This window comes from Rhamphochromis sp. 'chilingali', assembly GCF_963969265.1.
Source record: "Rhamphochromis sp. 'chilingali' genome assembly, chromosome: 17".
Taxonomy (NCBI): Eukaryota; Metazoa; Chordata; class Actinopteri; order Cichliformes; family Cichlidae; genus Rhamphochromis; species Rhamphochromis sp. 'chilingali'.
Window position 1 is genome coordinate 34,484,032 of NC_137944.1, and position 18,841 is coordinate 34,502,872.

General features: G+C 43.1%; 1 protein-coding gene across 1 annotated transcript; it reads right to left on the bottom strand.

Annotated features, from left to right (window-relative positions):
- Positions 1-341: 341 nt before the first annotated feature.
- On the bottom strand, positions 342-3,660 carry LOC308384717 (uncharacterized protein; the record flags this gene model as incomplete). Its single annotated transcript, XM_080863306.1, has 6 exons — positions 342-530; positions 810-922; positions 1,177-1,316; positions 1,426-1,557; positions 2,413-2,523; positions 3,516-3,660. 6 exons carry the CDS (start codon positions 3,658-3,660, stop codon positions 398-400), a joined length of 774 nt encoding a protein of 257 aa, XP_080719432.1. The 3' UTR covers positions 342-397.
- Positions 3,661-18,841: the final 15,181 nt, after the last annotated feature.

The window sequence follows — 18,841 nt, forward strand, 5'->3', positions numbered from 1 at the left end:
AAAAATGAGAAGATGGACTGGGATCACTGGAAGGATAGCAGTCTCCTTTTGAGACCGGTTTCATTTTGTTTTGTTACTGTTGTTGTTGATGCTACTATTGTTATAGTTATCAGTGCCTTGCTTCTCTATGTTCATTGTACATTCCCCCCCCCCCCCCCCCTTTTTTTTTTTTTGTTTCACCTATCATCCAAAAGGTGGACGAGGTGAAACGTCTTCAAGCAACTTAAACAAGTCCAGAAGCTTTTCTTTCCAAGGTCCTTAGATAACACATGTAATCAATATATGATGCAGAATGAACAAGTAAAGACTGTAAGCTGAGTCTGAGGCTCATGCAGGACGTTTCATAGTGAGGTGTCTTTGGTTGGATTATTCAAACATTTACATCAAAGCACCAAACTCATTTCTCACAGATGAAGGTCTTCGAGCTGTAACCAACATAATGTTCAACTGCCTGTTTCAAGTTCCCTTTATCATCACAGCAGACTCCATAGGAATCATAACTCGTACTCTGCTGTGCTGGTGCCCACAACCTGTCAGAAAAATAAAATATGATATTAAGCTGGAGTAAACTTTTTTCAATCCTGATTCCTTCAAACTGACTTGTTGTAACTGAACGTCATCACAGACTGCAGATGAAGAGAGTTCAAGCACAGCTGTTCATTCAAAGGAGGATTTCTGCTTTTCTTTACATTCAGTTTGTGGGGCTGTTGGAAAATAGCTCAACTCATGTATTGCTGATCTATCTTCCAAAACATCCATGTTTCACTTCTAAATAATAACTCTGGAATAGAAACAAACTAATGTCTCACCTTTCTGTCAGCGCTGATCCGTCCACCCATTCCCATTTATATCCTCCTGATGTCTGTTTGCCTGTCAGACCAGTCCAGGACTCTCCTCTCATGTTCAGTTCATTGATAAATTCCTTTTTGAGTAGAGACACAAATATTGTCTCCAGTCATAATTCAGTACTTCTGTTGTAGTGACATCATCTTGTGAACATGTCTGAAGGAAGAATAACTGTGATGAAACTTTTCTTCCATTGTGTAGAAATCAGAAAGAAATCCATCAGAGTGGAGACAGGAAGCAGGTCACAGACTGACAGCAGGTCACAGACACAAGTAACAGATGACTGTCAGCTCCATCAAAGATCACACAGACATGAACAAACACACCCACCTGTTCCTCTTTGCTGTTTATCATCACCAGATCAGCTCCTTTATCCTGACAGGCTCTCCTGCTGTCAGACCAAGTTTCACTCTCAGTGGATTTAAAGTAACAGCTGCTTCCAAATCTTGTCCATCGATCGGGACACTTCTCTTAATGTCAAACACATGTTTTAAATACAGTTTCTACTCAGTGCTGAAAGTTACAGCCTTTACTTGACTCACAGAGATGTTTTCATATCGTGATTCAAAGGTGTTTTACCTTCCATCTTTTCTTTGAGCTGCTTGACCTCTTCCTGTAGCTGACTGGAGTGATTAGCCAGAAGGCTGAAGTTGTTGCTCAGTTCATTGTTTCTGTTCTGCAGCTGCTCTTTGTCCAAAGTGACTAAAATATCTAGTTGAAGAGCAACGAAACTGATTTAAAACTAAATAATATCATCGACGGAAGTTTTTCATTTTCCTTTCAAATAAATGAAACAAACATTAGCATGTTAGCTCCCTAATTATCTCAAGTGAACTAACTAGCCAGCATAATGATAACAGACCGCCACTGTCTAACATAGTGTGACTGCACCTGTATCACTCTTCAGCAGATTCTGCTGCCTGTCTGCTTTGTTGATATAATCACAGAATCACCGTGTTGAGTGTTGTAGGTGGGGAAGAAATCAGCCCAGATGTTTGTTAATTTATAATGTGTTTTTTTTTAATCAAAAATGTTTCCCCAGCGCCCATCTGCTGTTGCTTGTTCTGACACTGTCAGAGAAACTCTCTCCTGCTCGCTCTTCCTGTCCCTGTCAGCTACTCCAACCCTTTTCTTCTGTTCGAGCCATTGAAAGCTACTGAAATAGGGAAGATGTGGTTAGAATGATGGTAGCTGCAGTGTTGGCCAGCCTTCCCTGCCCCCTGAGCACACTGCACTACCCCTCCCCTGCAGCAAGGAAGACTGTGAGAGTGTGGTCCCGTTAGAAAGCAGTGTGGATGATTTTTTTGTTTTCCCTGTTCTAGCCTAACTTCATAAAGGGAATAGATGTTAAAAACAAATAAACGTTACATATGTTTCTGCACTATGTATTCAAAGCCCAATAAAAGATCATATCCTACCAGAGGAAACACTGCAGGAGGAGAATAAGAACTGGACAAAAGCAGGTCTAAATTTCAAATAGTTTCATGTAGAGATGTCAAATGTAAATAATAATAATTTAAATTATAATAATAATTTTTAATACATGTTGGAATTAAATTTCCTCACAGCGTGTCGTGATTGCAGCCAGCATCAGAAGATACAGCACTCCCAGGTTTACTTCAAAAACTCTGAGCCAGCTTCTTGTTGAAGCTGGAACGTTCTTCTGGAAGTGTTCATCTATGCAGAAAATACACAAAGAGTCCACTGATGAGGCACTAAAGACACTTTGGAATTCATTTTTCTTTACATTTAGTTAATTTCCTTTGTAGGAATGTTAAATCGAGTGGTTCTTGCACATCACAAAATGTGTTTTTCTAATGTGGCTGGCAATGTTGAGACATGACTACATTTTAGACACATTTGTGGTCAGCAGCAAAATATATTTTGACCAACAGAAATCAGAAAACTGATATCTTTTTAGCGTGTTTCAGCTGCTGTTGGACAGGTGTGTTTGATTTCTCTTGAAATACTTCAGAAGACAATGTTTCCATGGGAACAGGATACCTAGCAGTCCTGATGTAACAGTTATTAGCTTTATCATATGCACACATGAGTGATGCACAAATGTAATAATAAGGAACAACCATGAACTGTAGAAACATTAAGGGCTGATGAGTTAAATGAGTTCTATTGGTTACTCTGTTCTTTAGTACAGTTAAACTCTACAGTTTAAACTACACTTAAACACTTTTAAGTTAAAAGCTTTTTCATCTGTTTGTGTTTCTCCTAATCACATATACTGACTTAACAAAGAATTTGTTTAGATATCCATCTGTTCCTTGTCGGACCACAGAACAGAAATACTGATTTAAACGCTTTGCATTAACTAACGGGTTAAAAGAGCTGTGCTGCTCCTATTGGCTGCTTCTCTCTGCCACTCACAGACCTCTTCCTGAAAGCAGAGCAGCAGCTGAACCAGTTGGACTTGAAGCCACAGACACTGAAACAGTCAGACGGTTAGAAACGGAGCTCCTAACTGGGAGTAAACAGGCCCAGTGCAACAAATGATCTGTGTGCCAGTTTGGACTGGAAACATATTCTGGGCACATGTGACACGAACACTAATATGTCTTAAAGTGGTCGGATATCAGAGCTTTAAAAGACACTGAACAACACTTTCATCACCAACATTTTCTTTGGTTTGGTCACTTTGATGATTTCCTGCTTACCAGCTTCTTGTAGGCCAACGTCAGGGTGCTGCTCTCCATCATCTAACACCTCCACCTCACTTTGCTCTCTCACTCCTCCATCCTCTTGGGACCCTCTGCTGTATTTCACCCTGAAATCTTCAACACTTTGAATTTCTGTAGACATTTTGAGCTGAAAGATATTTGAGCAGCTTCACCGTCTGTCTGTGTCTTTAAGTCCGACAGCTTTGAAATGAAAATATTGAGGAAGTAAAACAGGACGAGTCACAGTTCTTCTGACACGTCATGATACGTGTAAGAGTCAGTTATGAAGCACTGCAAACAACATCCTGCAAGACCTCCAGTTCCATTATATAAATTAAAAATGCTGAAATTCCATTAATACAGTAATTAAATCATTAAAAATGATAAATGACAGAAACTTGCAGTAGCTTAAATACATTTGTGGATTTCAGTGGGATCGGGAAACCATTTAGTGCTCATTAAAATACCTCCAACAACTTGTTTTTAATATTTGCTGCTTATCATATCAAAAACATACAGGTTTAACACAGCAGCTGCAGTATGTTTATAATAACACGGCTTTGTTAGACGCTGCCTTCTACAAACTGTAAGTACATCGAAGCAGCAGAGAGAAGAAGTGTTTGTGACACAGGAAATATGTCAGAGTGAACTATTTATTCATCTTTATTTTTACCAGCACAGAAACTAACAGGGCAGCGTGGTGCTGCAGTGGTGAGCACCATCACTTCTCAGAAAGAGAGTTCCTGCTTTGGGTGGTTTTGAGTAGAGTCTGCTAGTGTGGGTTTCCTGCTTCCTGCTGTCCAGGTTCCTTGTAATCTGGCTGTACATGTAAACTAAAACACAGAGAATAAATCAAGCCGGCGTAAAGCCTTTCTTTAAACTGCCTGCTGAAACAGTGAAACATGCTGCCCACACATAGTCACAGAGTTTTTTTTGACTGTGCAACTATGTCTCCTCTCTTTCTAAACTTCAGTCCCCTTCTCATATATCTCATAGAATAGCAGATTTACAGGACAGCTCCAAGTACCTATCCCACAGGCCAACAGGAGCCCTAAAAAGATGTTCAAAGGTCAGCCACAGCCAAAAACCACCATAAAGTACGAGGTGATAAGCCATCTGAAATGAAGGAATATGATCTTGAATAGATTCAGCTTCATGAAAGCTGTTTAGAGCAGGGCTCATTACCTTTAATACCTTTAATACATGTAATCTTTGACACCCACTTTAACTGGCCACGTAAGTGTTTTCCAACACATTCACACAAACACAGAGACACACTAAAGTGTGACTTTATTTATCATTTTTTTAAAATGACTCTGCACAACAAACTGCTTGCAGTGTTTATAAAATATGTGTTCAAATATGGAAAAAGATAGAAGTCATACATGCATTATATGTTTTATGCAGTTCAAACAAGGAAAACACTAAGTGGCACATCATTTTCATGATGTTATTTTATTAATGAAATAAAAAGCAGTTTTTCTGTGATCACATGCTGAGAAAGCCCTTCTTTGCTCAAAACAACAATACGTCTTTTAAACCTTTCTTTTAAGTTCAGCTGGCATGTGTTTCCCGAACACAGTGTTGCTTAGTCAACAATGTTTTCCCTGATATTTAATGAACGATCATAATATTAATGGTGAGCTGTGTTCATTGAATGAGGCACCAGAGTTGGTCCTGCAGACTTTTGACATTTCAGTTCACACAACTGTGTTATAAACAGTGGCCATTTCCGAATGTGTGTTTAAAACAGAACACCTGGTTTCAGTTAGCTTCATGTTTAAGCATATCTGAAAAATCTCTGCCCACAAACAGCCTCACAGGAGTAACAAAATAAGAGAAGTATGATTTATTACATCTGCAAGAGAACTGAAAGAGAACTATGAATCATGAAACTCTTAAAGACTGTAATCAGATTGGCCGTGTAGCACAGTGGAACAGTGGTTAGCATGTTTGCTTCACAGCAAGAAGGAGTTCAGTTCCACCATCACAAGTCTTTCTGTGTGGAGTTTGCATGTTCTCCCTGTATTAGTGGTGGTTCTCTCTGGGTACTCTGGTTTAGTCCCACAGTCCAAAGACATGCAGTTAATGGGGTTAGATTAATTGGTGATTCGAAATTGCCCACCAGTGTGAATGTGAGTGCAAATGGTTATCTATCTCAATGTAATAACTAACTCTACCTTTCTCAGCCTGCTTAAGCTCCAGCTGAAGGATCTTTTAGATATCAGTGCTAATGAAGATATCGACCCACAAGTCTTATGGGAGGCTACAAAATGTTTCATTCGTGGCTTTTCCATCTCATTCTCCTCCATGCTGGCAAAAACAAACTTGCTCAGGTGTCCAATTCAGAAAATCAGATAGAATCTTTACAGAATCTGCCAAAACTTATCCAGTCGGACAATCAGTCTACACTCCTAGCTTCACTGAAGGAAGAATATGATGCAATAACCTTGTCCAAATCAGAGTTCTTCTTGCATAGAACTAGACAGAAGTACTATTTTGAATCAGAGCGTCCTAGTCGTTTGTTGGCACTTATGCTTAAAGAATGTGAAACAAGGGCACATATTCCAGCTATAACTAGGGATGGGTATCGTTTAGGTTTTATCCAATACCAGTACCAAACCGGTACTTTGGAAACGGTGCTGGTGCTTAAACGGTGCTCGAACCGGTGCTTAAAGAATGGAGAACACACACTTTGTCCAAAAACCTCTCATGTTTAGCTGTTTGTTTGTATAAAGATAACAGTGTTAGCCTTTTCTGCAGCTATAGGGCATATATGGTATCACTCTTGGCTGGAAGCAGTGCTTAAACAATGGAAAAAACACAAACTTTGTCCAAAAACCTCTCATGTTTAACGGTTTTCCACTTTTTCTTTGGTCTTTTTAGCCTTTTTGGCCAGGGTGAAGGGAGCATCTTCCATCAAACAAGAAGACAGCTGCATGTAACTACAACGGTGTTTGCTTACATGCATTAATTTAATAACATGGTGTGAGATTATAATATTATTTTATGCCATGTTATACCCCTAATTAAAGACTGAATTATTATGTAGTTTTAGTTTGCATTATTCTCCTGAATTAGAAGAAGCTGATAACTATTGCATTTGTTAAACTGATTTGCATTACATTAGACTGCTGATTTATTGTGAATGAATGATATTGTTTATGAGGCATTATACTGCTGAGTTATAAGAAATACTGTTCGCAGAAAGTCATCGCCTTATTTGTCTGATTAGAAGAGAACAGAACATGCTTGAGTTTTCTGCCCCATCTCAGCAGGAGCAGATAAACAGGGAGCCAAGGTCGTAGCTTAGGCGCTGCGGGAGAGAAAGCATGTGAATGTTTAGGCTTTTATGATAAGGTGGGGGCAACTAGAGGCTATAAGAGTTTGATCAATGCTCCACCATTTTGAGATCTGATGCTGTCTGCGTACGGTGTCCATCTCCCACGCGTGTGTTCATTAAAATCATCGTTTGACTCAACCCGGCCGGACCAGTGTTGTTATTGTGGTTTTTCCTCTTGTATCCATCCCCAATTTTTGAACTCGTAACAATGGTTAGCGTACTCAACGTGAATTACACACGAACAACATTAAGCTACTCACGCAGAGAAGAGCGGCTGCTGCTGCATCATCATCCTCATCATTTCTGCTACACTGGCAGGGCTAGGGGCCAGGACTCTCCTCTTCGGGTTTTTGGGGGATGTTGCTAACTCCGGGTCCGATAACAGGCACCACACCCGCAGTAGACGTGCACGGTGTGAGGTCTCGCAGCAAGCTATCAAATACGGTGCATTTCTCGGCTTTAAAAAAACGCTACGCGTCGCCAGGTGTTTCATCAGATTCGAGGAGTTACCTCCTTTGACAGTATCACCTTAAAGCACTTGTTGCTGCTGAGTTTGCATCTTTTGCTGTGAAGTACAGCCAGACTTTTGACCGCTTCGCTTTGGGCATTTTTACTCTGTAGCTCTGCTCTAAAAGAACGTACGTACCTGGCCCCGCCTACTATCCTTGGAAAGGTAAAATGATTGGCTAGAATCCAAAGTGTATGACATCTCAGGGAAAAAAAGCACCGAAATAAAGCACTGAAATATGCGCTGCTTTTCGGTCTGGTTACTACCGTTTATGTCAAAACCGGTACCCATCCCTAGCTATAACAGCTGCAAATGGTAAAAATACGACAAATGCTCAGTCCATTAATGCGACTTTCTTGTCATTTTTTGAAAATCTGTATAAATCAAATATCAATTTTAAGGATACTACCTGTAATCGCATTAACTCTAGATGAGCTGCATAGAGCGCTGAAAGACCTTAACCCTTTAAGACCTACCATAGAACCAAGTCCGCCAGAACTTATATTATATTTTTACATGCTGTGGAGCCATTTTTGGGAGCATTTCAAGTTGCTATACATCAATACAACCATTATAACCCAGATTCTAATAATATGTATGCATTAAGTGCATAGTAATTACATAAATTGCAAAAAAGTGCAATAAATTACAAAAAAATTGAAAATTGTTTTTGTTTTTTTTAACACATATTTCTAGTTAGAGAAATTTAAGAGGTTTATCCCTCAAAACTGTAAATACAAAAAAGTTAACAAAATAGTTTTCAACCACAGGAAATTTATTTTAAGTGTCTTCATAGTTTTATTTTTGAAACAGACCAATTTTTATATACTGCAGGAAAAACGAAAATAAATATTATACTGTAAATTTGCAAAAAAAGCAGCATATGCATCAAAATAAACTATTTCCAGCAGTGCAATTTGAGTTCTAAGCATCCCAGAAACGACACAGAAAGTCATAAAGTCAAACATAACTACACCAGTATAGGCTTACAAGGCCCTGATGGTAAAAAAAACAAAAACAAACTAAATTTCCGCGAAAATGACGTCACTTCCGGTTTCGGGCAGGTCATGGCGGACATAGGATAGTTCGCGCTGATGGACGTAGGAAGTATTACGAACAGCTGATCGGATCGGCAAAGTGTGTTTCTGGAATATTATGTTTTTGTTGCTGCAAGTGCTTTTTATGCAGTTTTTGCAAAGCTATATGTGGAAGGAAACCGAGGACAAGCTGATGGCATAAGATGTAAGTACAACTCCTCCGGTTTCATATGAAAAAGAATTATTGTGCTAGCTCACGTGGTTGCAGAGCTACCGGGATTTAAAAATAGTTACGCAAAACGGAGCGTGCCCGCTCCGACCGGCTCAATTAATTTTGCAATCCGGAACGGGTCTTTCCCCAGAGACCAGAAAACAGAACTTATTACCATTCTCTTTAAAAAGGGAAAAGACCCTCTTGAGTGCTCTAGTTTCAGACCAATATCTCTGCTCACAACTGATCTCAAAGTATTCGCAAAAGCTCTCGCATTGCGCATGGAAAGAGTTATCCATGTTTTAGTCCATGCAGTCAGTATTAGTACGGCGAGTAACCTTCAGTAAAAGTAATAATTCACACAGCAATAGTACATTCATGTAGTTGTAAAAAGCTTGATAATATATTAAGTAATCCAAAGTATTCAGAATGCGTTACTCTCATTGAGTAACGTAAAGGAATACGTTACAAATACATTTTGGGGCATGTAATCTGTAATCTGTAGTGGAATACTGGTCTATAAAGCTCTGAATGGTTTAGGACCAAAATACATCAGTGACCTCCTGACCCAGTATGAACCATCCAGATCCCTCAGGTCATCTGGATCCGGTCTTTTATCAGTTCCCAGAGTCAGAACCAGACACGGAGAAGCTGCATTCAGCTTTTATGCTCCTTATATCTGGAACAAACTCCCAGAAAGCCTCAGATCAGCTGAAACACTCAGTTTATTTAAATCCAGGTTGAAGACTCACCTGTTCTCAGCTGCATTTGAATACAGCACCAAATCTGCACTGTTTACTTTTAAGCTTAAATTTCAAAACTTACATTTTAACTACTGATTTTATCTACTTCTCTTTTTTTTCCATTTTAAATCATGCTTTTTATTTGTTTTATCTTTTTAATGTCTCTGTAAAGCACTTTGAATCACCTTGATGTTGTATTGTGCTATATAAATAAACTTGCCTTGCCTAATGTCCCCGCCTACAATTAAACACATTCACTTAATGAAAATCGGGGCATCTGCTGTGGCAAACGGGTGCAAGCCTTTGACCACAAACTAAGTCACTGCTCAGTGACATTCATCTATCCTGGCCTGAAAGGAGACGCTACCGGTAGACTGCAGCGAGAACTGCCAGCATCTGAGCCAGACTCTGTCTGTCTCTCTCATCATGGTCACCTAAATGCACAGTAATGGCAGGTTTTGTAATAAGGCAGAACGCGCTAACATAATATGCACTGTTGTTGATTATTTACCTGCCGCATTAACGGGAGAGGACGTGCAAACGTTACCGCTGCTGCTGGGTTGAGATTCACGAGTCCGGAGCGGAATTAAAAACACGACATTCATTTAAGGTTATCGTCTGTTTTGTGAGCAAATGCTTTTGCATATTCGTAGTGTTTCCTCCCTTAAATCAAATGTCTACTTTGCAAGTACTCCAAGTTGCCCTGTTGTCATCTGTTCTCGTAAAGTATAACCAAACTTTTGAGCGTTTGTGCCGCATAGGCGCCGTGTTTCCTGCCAGGTAAATGACGCTCCGCAACGTGGTGATGTCATTTGAGGCGACTGGAATCGATAAGGGAATCGTTTGCAAAAATGGCAAAAATGGCAAACAATTCCAATTAATTGAAACAGTGGGAACCAGTTCTCAATTCGATTCCCATCCCTAAGTATAAGTCATCATGTTTGTAAATCAGATATTGGCTCTGTAAATGTAATGTTATGTTTTTTTCATATTGTCAAACATGCTGCAAATCTCACTGTGGTGGACTGTGTTATTTAAAGTCTGCATGGAAATCCTCTTCAGGTTAGTGCAAGATAAACAGGTTAGTTTGATGCTTTGTGATTTAAAGTAAAGAACAGTGTGTGACTGGAACACAGTTGTTGTGGTTTCATGGTCAAGTTAAGTTACATCAAGTGTAGCAGAAGTTCACATGAATTTTAGCCGATGATGCTGAGATTCATGCATGTACCAGCCCACAACCCTGGCGACACATCAGCGAAGACACACGCCCCCCTCTTCCCGCTCCACCACAACCACCCACACATGCAGGGCCTTGGAGTAGGGGTGTGTCACCAGGGTGCAGAGGAGGCCACCCCCTGTCCCCTTCTGGCTGCCTCTGCCTCAATTTTATCCCACAACTTAGACATTCACATTACTCACACTCTCATTACACATACATATAGGATCTTGGGGGTGGGCACGATACACGGAATCCAAATTACCATCAGGGTGTACACCTCACCCCTGGCGTCGTTGCCCACCTCTCAATTTTACACGTAGACATTGAGGGCTAGCAGGAGGGACCATGCGCTTACCTGCTGCTCTCTGGCAGGTAGCTCCATGCCCTCCTGGGTTTTAAATGCACCTTAGAACACACATGCATCAACACTACAATGAGCGGGTGGAGGGAGGTTTGGAGTCTTCTCTCACCCCCGTTCTCTGCGGCCCGCTGGAGCGGGAGGGCTAGTAGGAGGAGTTGGCCGTCCGACTGCGGTCTGGAGTGTGGGGCCTCCCTGCTGCTGTGGAGTCGGGGCGGTCTGCCTCTCCCCACCGCAGGGAAAAGGGTAACACCACCTGGGTCTGGGTGCAGTTCCCCCCTCCAGGGGCGGGGGCACCTAGACCCGGTTCGTAGAGTACGCTTGGGGAGTGTGATCGTGTGTACAGCGTCTCTTTATGTCTGTCTCCACGTTGGTTGAGTGTGGAGTGAGTGCATATGAGAGCATGAGGGTGGGAATGGATGTTTGTGTCTGTGTGTGCCTGTATGTCTGTGTCTATATGTCAGGTTGGGTATCAGGCGCCACCTCTCTGGGGACATCTCAGGCCCTCCAAGGTTTGGAGGCCTATCTCCCCCCACCACCACTTTCCCTGCCAGTGGCGGACTCCCTCAGGTGTCGGTGCGTTGGTGGTTCTTTGTGTCCGGGGATGGGCGTCCAGGTACACGCCGGCTCACTCCTTGGCGGCCGCTTATCGGGGCCTGGAGCCTGGGGCTCGCTCGGGCCACTTCGGAGGTGGGGTGCCCCCGGCCTCTCGGCCTGGGGCTCGGTCACTCAGGCACAGCTGGCTGCCGGCGGAGCACACGGGCGCGTCACTGCAACCCCCCCTGGCTTCTGCTCCGCGGCTGCTGAGTGAGCCCTCATCTGGGACTCTCCTCAGCTCTTTCTGGGACAGTGGCGCGGCTGCCCCTCTGTTGGTCTTCCTTGGTCTCTTGTGTTCTGGGGGCCTCTGGATGTCTGGAGTTTTGATCTCCTCCATACCTGCTTCATGCCCTGGAGGACGGGGCTGTGGCCCCCCCACACCCTCTGGCAGATCATTACATGAAGGAACCTTTTAAAAAACAAAAAACAAGCGCGTCCATGCTCACAGGTGTACACACGGGTGATCACACCCACAAACTACACCCTTTTTTGCTCCTACCTCAAAGCACACTGTGTGCTGTCAATCTTACGTGCTGCACAATGACGTTGTTTATTCTATTACTCTTGTTTTCTTCCGCTTGTTTTCTTTTTTCTTTCTCAACAGGTGATCCAGGTGATCGATATATGTATTTTTTTTTTGCTCATTCTGTTGGTTTTTGTCTTTTGCCCTTCTCCCCCGTCCCTCTTCTCAGCTGTTTCTCTTTCTTTCTCCCCTTCTTTCCCCCAGTCAAGTCTGTCCCGTATTCAGCAAGTGAAAATAAAATAAACAATAAAAGGTGAATCAAACAGACCATTACGGCAAGGCTGGGATGGTCAATTTGGTAAAGTAAATCCGTTGGGCATCTTTCTTTGCTTTTAGACAATAATTCTGATGGCAAAAGAACCAAACGGGTCAGTATCTAATTACAAACAATTAAAAACGAGACATGAACATGATTCTGAGCAGGAGTACGAGTGTAAAACTGCAAACAGAATCAAGCAGTACCTGGAATCTGACCTGACATGGGGAGAGGGAAACAGACAAACCAACAATGAACAGAGGGAGACAGAGGACTTAAATACACAGCAGGGTAATGAGGGAAGTGGAAACACCTGGGGAGACACAGCTGACCCAAATGATCATGACACCACAAGGAAAAGCAAAACTAAGCACAATGAACATAGAAACAAGACTTTTAAAACATGGAGAGACATGAACTTGGACTCGCAAGCTTAACACAAGAGACAGGGAGAGCGAACAAGAGAAGGAGAAGATGTTTGTAGCTTATTTTAGGATGTAGAAATGTGTTATAGGATGTAGAAGTATAGTAGAGACACTGACACTGCCCTGGATGTAGCATAGGCCTAAATGTGTCATAAACGTAGGAGTAGACTTGTAGGAGACCCTTCCCCACCTTGAGCTGTGAAAATAAGACAAAACGAAGCTAAAGCTGAGTGGAAATTCCCCAGGAGATACCTGGGTGGGGGTGTCAGTGCAGTGTTTGAAACTGGATAACTTTGGTCTGGAAGGAGATGCACTTTTATGATCCACAAGAAGTTCCGTACGCAGAGGTACATATACACATGCACTTACACACAGGTACGTGCACACGTACTCGCACACACACAACATACAAACACAGTGTTTAGTTTTATGGCACATCGTATAGGGCTTAAAATGGGGGTCACGTCTATAAAACTGTGAGCAACAGCAAAGGAGTTGAGATCTGCTGATGAATTCTAGGGTCCTGTACATCTCCCTTCTAGAAGCTGTATCAATGAGTGTGGATAAATAAAAGTGTTGTGAATTGACTACTTAGTGCTGGTGTTGTCTCTGGAGGCCTGAGGAATCTAAGAACTGGGGTGAAACTGTTTAGAGGTAACAGTTTTGATGCCGAAACCCGGGACATTTTTGCTCTGAGATCGCGCAAACGAAGCGAACAGAGAGCCGCCTAACTCATCTGAAAAGGTAAGCACCACCTGTTTATTCGAAGTGTGCCTTGTCACCGGCTAAAGGCCGCGTGTGTGTTCTGGGCTTGGCTGCTCCACAGGCTCTTGGATGTGAGGGCAAGACCCGTGGGACGGGAGGACTAGGTTGGTAACCTTCAGACTGGAACCCTTAAAATAACTAAGTTGGGGTTAGAGTCCCCGTTACGGACTCAAGTCTGCATAAACGCAGGACTGGTTGCTTGGGCCAGTTAAATTCTGTGCTGGGTTGAACCGGAGTGTCTGCTGCAAATAGAGGGCCGTGAAGAGTGTGTGCAATTGCTGTTAGAGTCGGCACCCCGACAGAGGTTCAGGAGTAAATTGAAGTAATAAAGGAATTGGAGTCTAAAGTGTGTTTGTGGTGTCGGAAAATCCCCGTTAGAGTCGGGGTCTCGAGAGAAGTTTGGGAGTAAGTGCAGAAACTAAGAGATTTGAGTTTAAGATTGTGTTTTTGTGGTGTGTGTGGAAAATGTGACGGGAGGCCAACTAATTGTTGTAAATTGTGAGTTTATTGGGGGGTATAATTTGATTGTGTTTTGGGAAAAAGAGAAACCGCGGTTAGACGCCGTGCTGCAGTTTAAGTAATTTGTGCCGTGATCTGAAGATTGTGGGTCCATTGTTCTGGTGTGGTTGAGGTCTAAAAGAGCGGACCGCACCCACTCTGTGTGCTGATTTAGGGCATTGTCCTGAATCGGCAGAGGAGGAAGTGCCTCAAAGCGAGCTGTGAAGGAGACTGCCTAAGGGGGCGGACTCATAGGCGAGATGAAGGAGGAGCAACAAGGACAGCGACATCTGGTGGTAAGTAGAGGGAATTCCAGGTCAGTTAAAAAATAATTGCTGAACAAGGGGAGATTATTAGAGGAGTGAGAAGTTCAACAGAGGAAGAAATTCAATGGAAGACAATTGAGAAGCAAAAAGAGAAACTAGGTGATGCATTGAGGACACCCAACAGGTAAGGATGGTAAAATACGGGAAATGTGGAAGGAAATAATCGGTGTGTGTGACCAAGTTGGAGTGAAGAGTGACACGCAATGCTCCCTGCATCTGCATTAGAAATGCCCCTAGTGGTTGCAGCAGGGGGTGAAAGAAGATACCATATGGGGTAGGGGATTTCCGAGCCATAGCTGGCCGGTGCGTTACAGTTACTGCACTGGAAGAAATACTGGCAGCTTTCACTACCAGACCAGACTCCACACCCTTTTTTTCGAATGCAGGAGCAGATTGGGAATTCCATGCGTCAAAAATATCCGACCCCAGGTATCGTTTAGAAAGACTATGCTAGAGGGGGTACCAGAAAAGGCAAGAGAAAAAATCTTAGATTACCCTGACTTAGAAGGGGCAGATGCAAATTGCTGGGAGAGACACCTGGTGCATTATTTGGGGAAGCATTAATAAGAGAAAGATAAGAAGAAAGTGGACCTAAAGGAGCTTCAGGAACAATTTCTTAATCTCAACTGGGGAGAAGCGAGACAGAAGGTAAGTGAGAGAAAGAAAGAGAACAAATCAACTGGCTCGCCTAAGGTAATGGTAGTTCAAGGCTGCCCACCGGTGCCCTGGGCTATGGAAGGGGTGCGCCTGGAGCGGGTCATGGGCCTAGAGGTGTCTGTTTGATGTGTTATCAGCCTGGGCACTGGTCGAGAGACTGTCCACAGCAGCCACAAATACAGCAGCATATGGGCCCGCCTCAGGGAGGAAGGGGTGGTCCATTCCATCAGGCTCCAAACCCACACATGATCCCTGGACGAAGATCCCAAATGCCGATCTGGGAGGTTGACTGGTACAGCTCGGACTGGCAGCAGTGACACACTCCACAGGGAGGCCGGGGAGAAGGGGGAAAGGCAGGTAATTCCTTTAAAGACTGAAATTGGAAAGCAAGCAGTGGCTCATCCATATGTCATTTCAGCGCAAGTGCCTGTGAACCTGATGGGGCGAGACCTGCTCATCAAACTGAGAGCTGTGATCATGTGTGGGCCTGATGGTTTAACAGTGACTTTGAGAGATGGCACACCGCTTCCTTGTGTGGCCACAGGCACGAGAGGACAGTGGCTGCTGTCTGAGGACATTGACCGCACAGCAGAAATCTACTGAGCCCATCTGACAACCTCTGATGGCATCTTGGCACACTTCCAGCTCTGGCGGCCCTGGATTATGGCCCTGGACAATATATGCTCCACCCATCGACCCATACCACGTGACGCTCTTTTATGACCGCGAAATTACTGAGTGGTATGAAGACCTGTTCCATGAATTCCTGGAGGGGAAGGTATGGAAGGTCTCTACCAGGGATATTTATGTTGGACCGCAGGGGGTAGCAGCCCTGGTCCACTTGGCGGAAGAACAAGAAAGCTGGTTCCAAATGGGTCACGAGTCTGTGCCTCATGTGTCTCTAGTGGTTCATTCTGGACACCAAGCAAAGGACTTCAGTCCCATGATACGCGTAGCGTCACGAGCAACTGATTGGCAACCTACACAGATTCCTGATGTCTCCTTCTCCCCAAGTACTAAAACCTATAGAATTTCAACATCTCACACAGATGATACTATGTTGGAACATCATCCCATTCCAGGACACATGGCAGGGAACTGACAGATCATCCAGAGGTCGTTAAAGGCCTCTCACAGTTTCCTGACACATTGTGGTCACAGGGGCCTACTGATGTTGGCTTAACCACCTGCTCCCCTGTGACCTTTGAACTCAAATCTGACATTCCAATATGGCATCCGCAGTACCGACATTCACCACAGGTGGAGGAAGGCATTGCAGAGACTATTGCAGTCGGGTCCAACATCTTTAATGGCAGTGCAAAATAGAAATGCTTTGGACATGTTGCTGGGAGAAAAAGGGAGTGCTGTACTTTTATTCCTAATAACACAGCACCCGATGGCTCTGTGATCAGAGTTCTGGAAGGCCTGAAGACGCTGTCCACCACAATGCATGACCATTCAGGAGTTGACAACCCACTGGAAGCATGGATGACCTCTGTCTTTGGGCAAGGGAAAGGTTTTATTATGTCAATTATGATTTCTTTGTCTGTTTTCCCTGCTATATTAGCAACGTATGGGTGCTGTTGTGTGCCTTGTATCAGAGCTTTGTTCGTAAGACTCATCGACCGTGCTGATGAGTCTTACTCAGACACGGAGACCAGCCCCTAACACAAGGATTCCATATAGTGGAGTGGAGGAAGTCGTAAAATTCGGCAGGAATGGCGTAAGAAGAGATCAAAGGAAATTTCGGACAATATAAGACCTTAATGAGGGGAACCCTTGATCAGATAGCGACGTGGCATGACTCTTAACTGAAGCTCTGACAGAGAGCAGTGACGCATGCCAGGATTTTAAGACTTGAGGTAATGGCTTGATGGCTCGTGAAAGCTTATGTGAGTTTGTCTTTGAGTAGAAATTGAGAGGGGGTGCCTAGCTGGTTAATTTACTTTGGGTAAGGTAGTGATAACTAATGTGCCGATTTCTGAAATGAACAGAGGGTGGGGAGTTTCTGAAGGGCTGGTTAAACTGAGAGACTGATCAGAGGAGAACTGCACTTTGCAGAATGAGGGATGGAAAACATTCAATTCAATTTTATTTATATAGTGCCAAATCACAACAAAAGTTGCCTCAAGGCGTTTTATACATTAAAACTGGCATCCCATGACTAGCAGAGATAAACAGCAATGGAGGACCAGCAGAGCATGGAACTAGCAAATGATTTCCAGTTATTAAATGGTGTTAGGAGGCAGTTGCACAGAACTGAGCTTGCTAGCTGGCGCTGATGGGTGGGTGGAGCTACAAGGTATGCAGTAGCTTTTGCTGTTGGAGCTGCAATTTTTGCTTTTGCAAGTAAGAAGACTTTGGATTGACATTTAGATTTGCGTGGTTAAGAACCCTTGAAAGTTAGAATGCTGGTGAATGGAAGCAGTTGTAGCTGGTCCAGTCTGAATCCTTAATGGAAGGATATTCAGGAGACTTTACAGAAGCATGGGTACGTTGTGGCTTCTGGGTCCGGCGCTGGTGTCCGTTGGCTTTTCCGCTAACTCTCCCGGTCTGTGGCCTTGTTTCAAAGCAACTGCTATGAGCTTTGCTGGTGGGTGATCTTGCTGAATTGCATGGATGTGGTTACTTCATAACTGGATTTAGCAGAGAGACGACTGGTTGGATAAACATAGCAGACCAGATTGTCGGCCAGTGAGAAAGCTGCTAGTAAGTTCATATGGTATTCAGTTTCTTGTGTAGCTCGTTGTCTGATGTGCTGACAGAAAAGAAGTGGTGGTGTGCGATACTGCATATTTTGGTGTCAAACCGATACCGATACTTTTAAATAAAAAAGGTTGACACTCAATGAATTGCTAATAAATGGCCTGGTAAATGGCCTGTATTTATATAGCGCTTTACTAGTCCCTAAGGACCCCAAAGCGCTTTACATATCCAGTCATCCACCCATTCACACACACATTCACACACTGGTGATGGCAAGCTACATTGTAGCCACAGCCACCCTGGGGCGCACTGACATATTTAATTTTATTATTAAATAGTGTTATTAAAGAGTTAAAACCCAGGACATAATTAGGACAAAGTTGTTGTTGGTGGTGATGTGTACAGCTGGCAGCGGGAGGGCTGCAGCCGTTGAATGTAATGTTACAGCAACCGTGTGATTTTTGTAAGAGTAAATGATGCTGCGAAGCATGAAAATGCCATTGGGTCTGCCGTGATGGTTTCGTTTAGTATTTCTTTCTAAAAATAAAAGTGCACCAAAACCAGTAAAACAATTAAAATGAGTACTGTTGAGAAACTATAATACAAAAATTACAATTAAAATTCTCAACAACAAAAACAACAGGTGAAAATATAATTATCATGTAAACAACTGAACAACCCCCATCTCTGGCGCTGTCCCAGGAGCGGCGAGTCCGGCGACTTGGCTGTTTCGTCTTTGCCGAAAGCACAGCATTGGAAACAAGAGCAGAACTTAAAGTAAAGAATCGATCTCACTAGGCCAGTATCGATCTGATACCAATACTGACTTAGTATCGATACAATCGATATTTGGATTGATTGTCCCACCACTAATGAGAAGGTGATTGCAAGAAAATGGAAGGATGGGTAAAATTATGTTACTCTTGTAAAATAAGCTGTGTTAAAGACTTTCTCCAAAGGTGTTCACACGAGAACGGACGAGAGCGAACTGTGTTCACATGAAAATGAGAATGAACAGCTCTAGAATTGGGGGATCATAGATAAGAACCAGAAGGAGCGTGTTTGGAGGTGTGGTCTCACTCCTGAAATTCAGATACTTTATCTCTAAATAAGGTTTCAAAGGAGACTTCATAATCATATTAACATAAAAA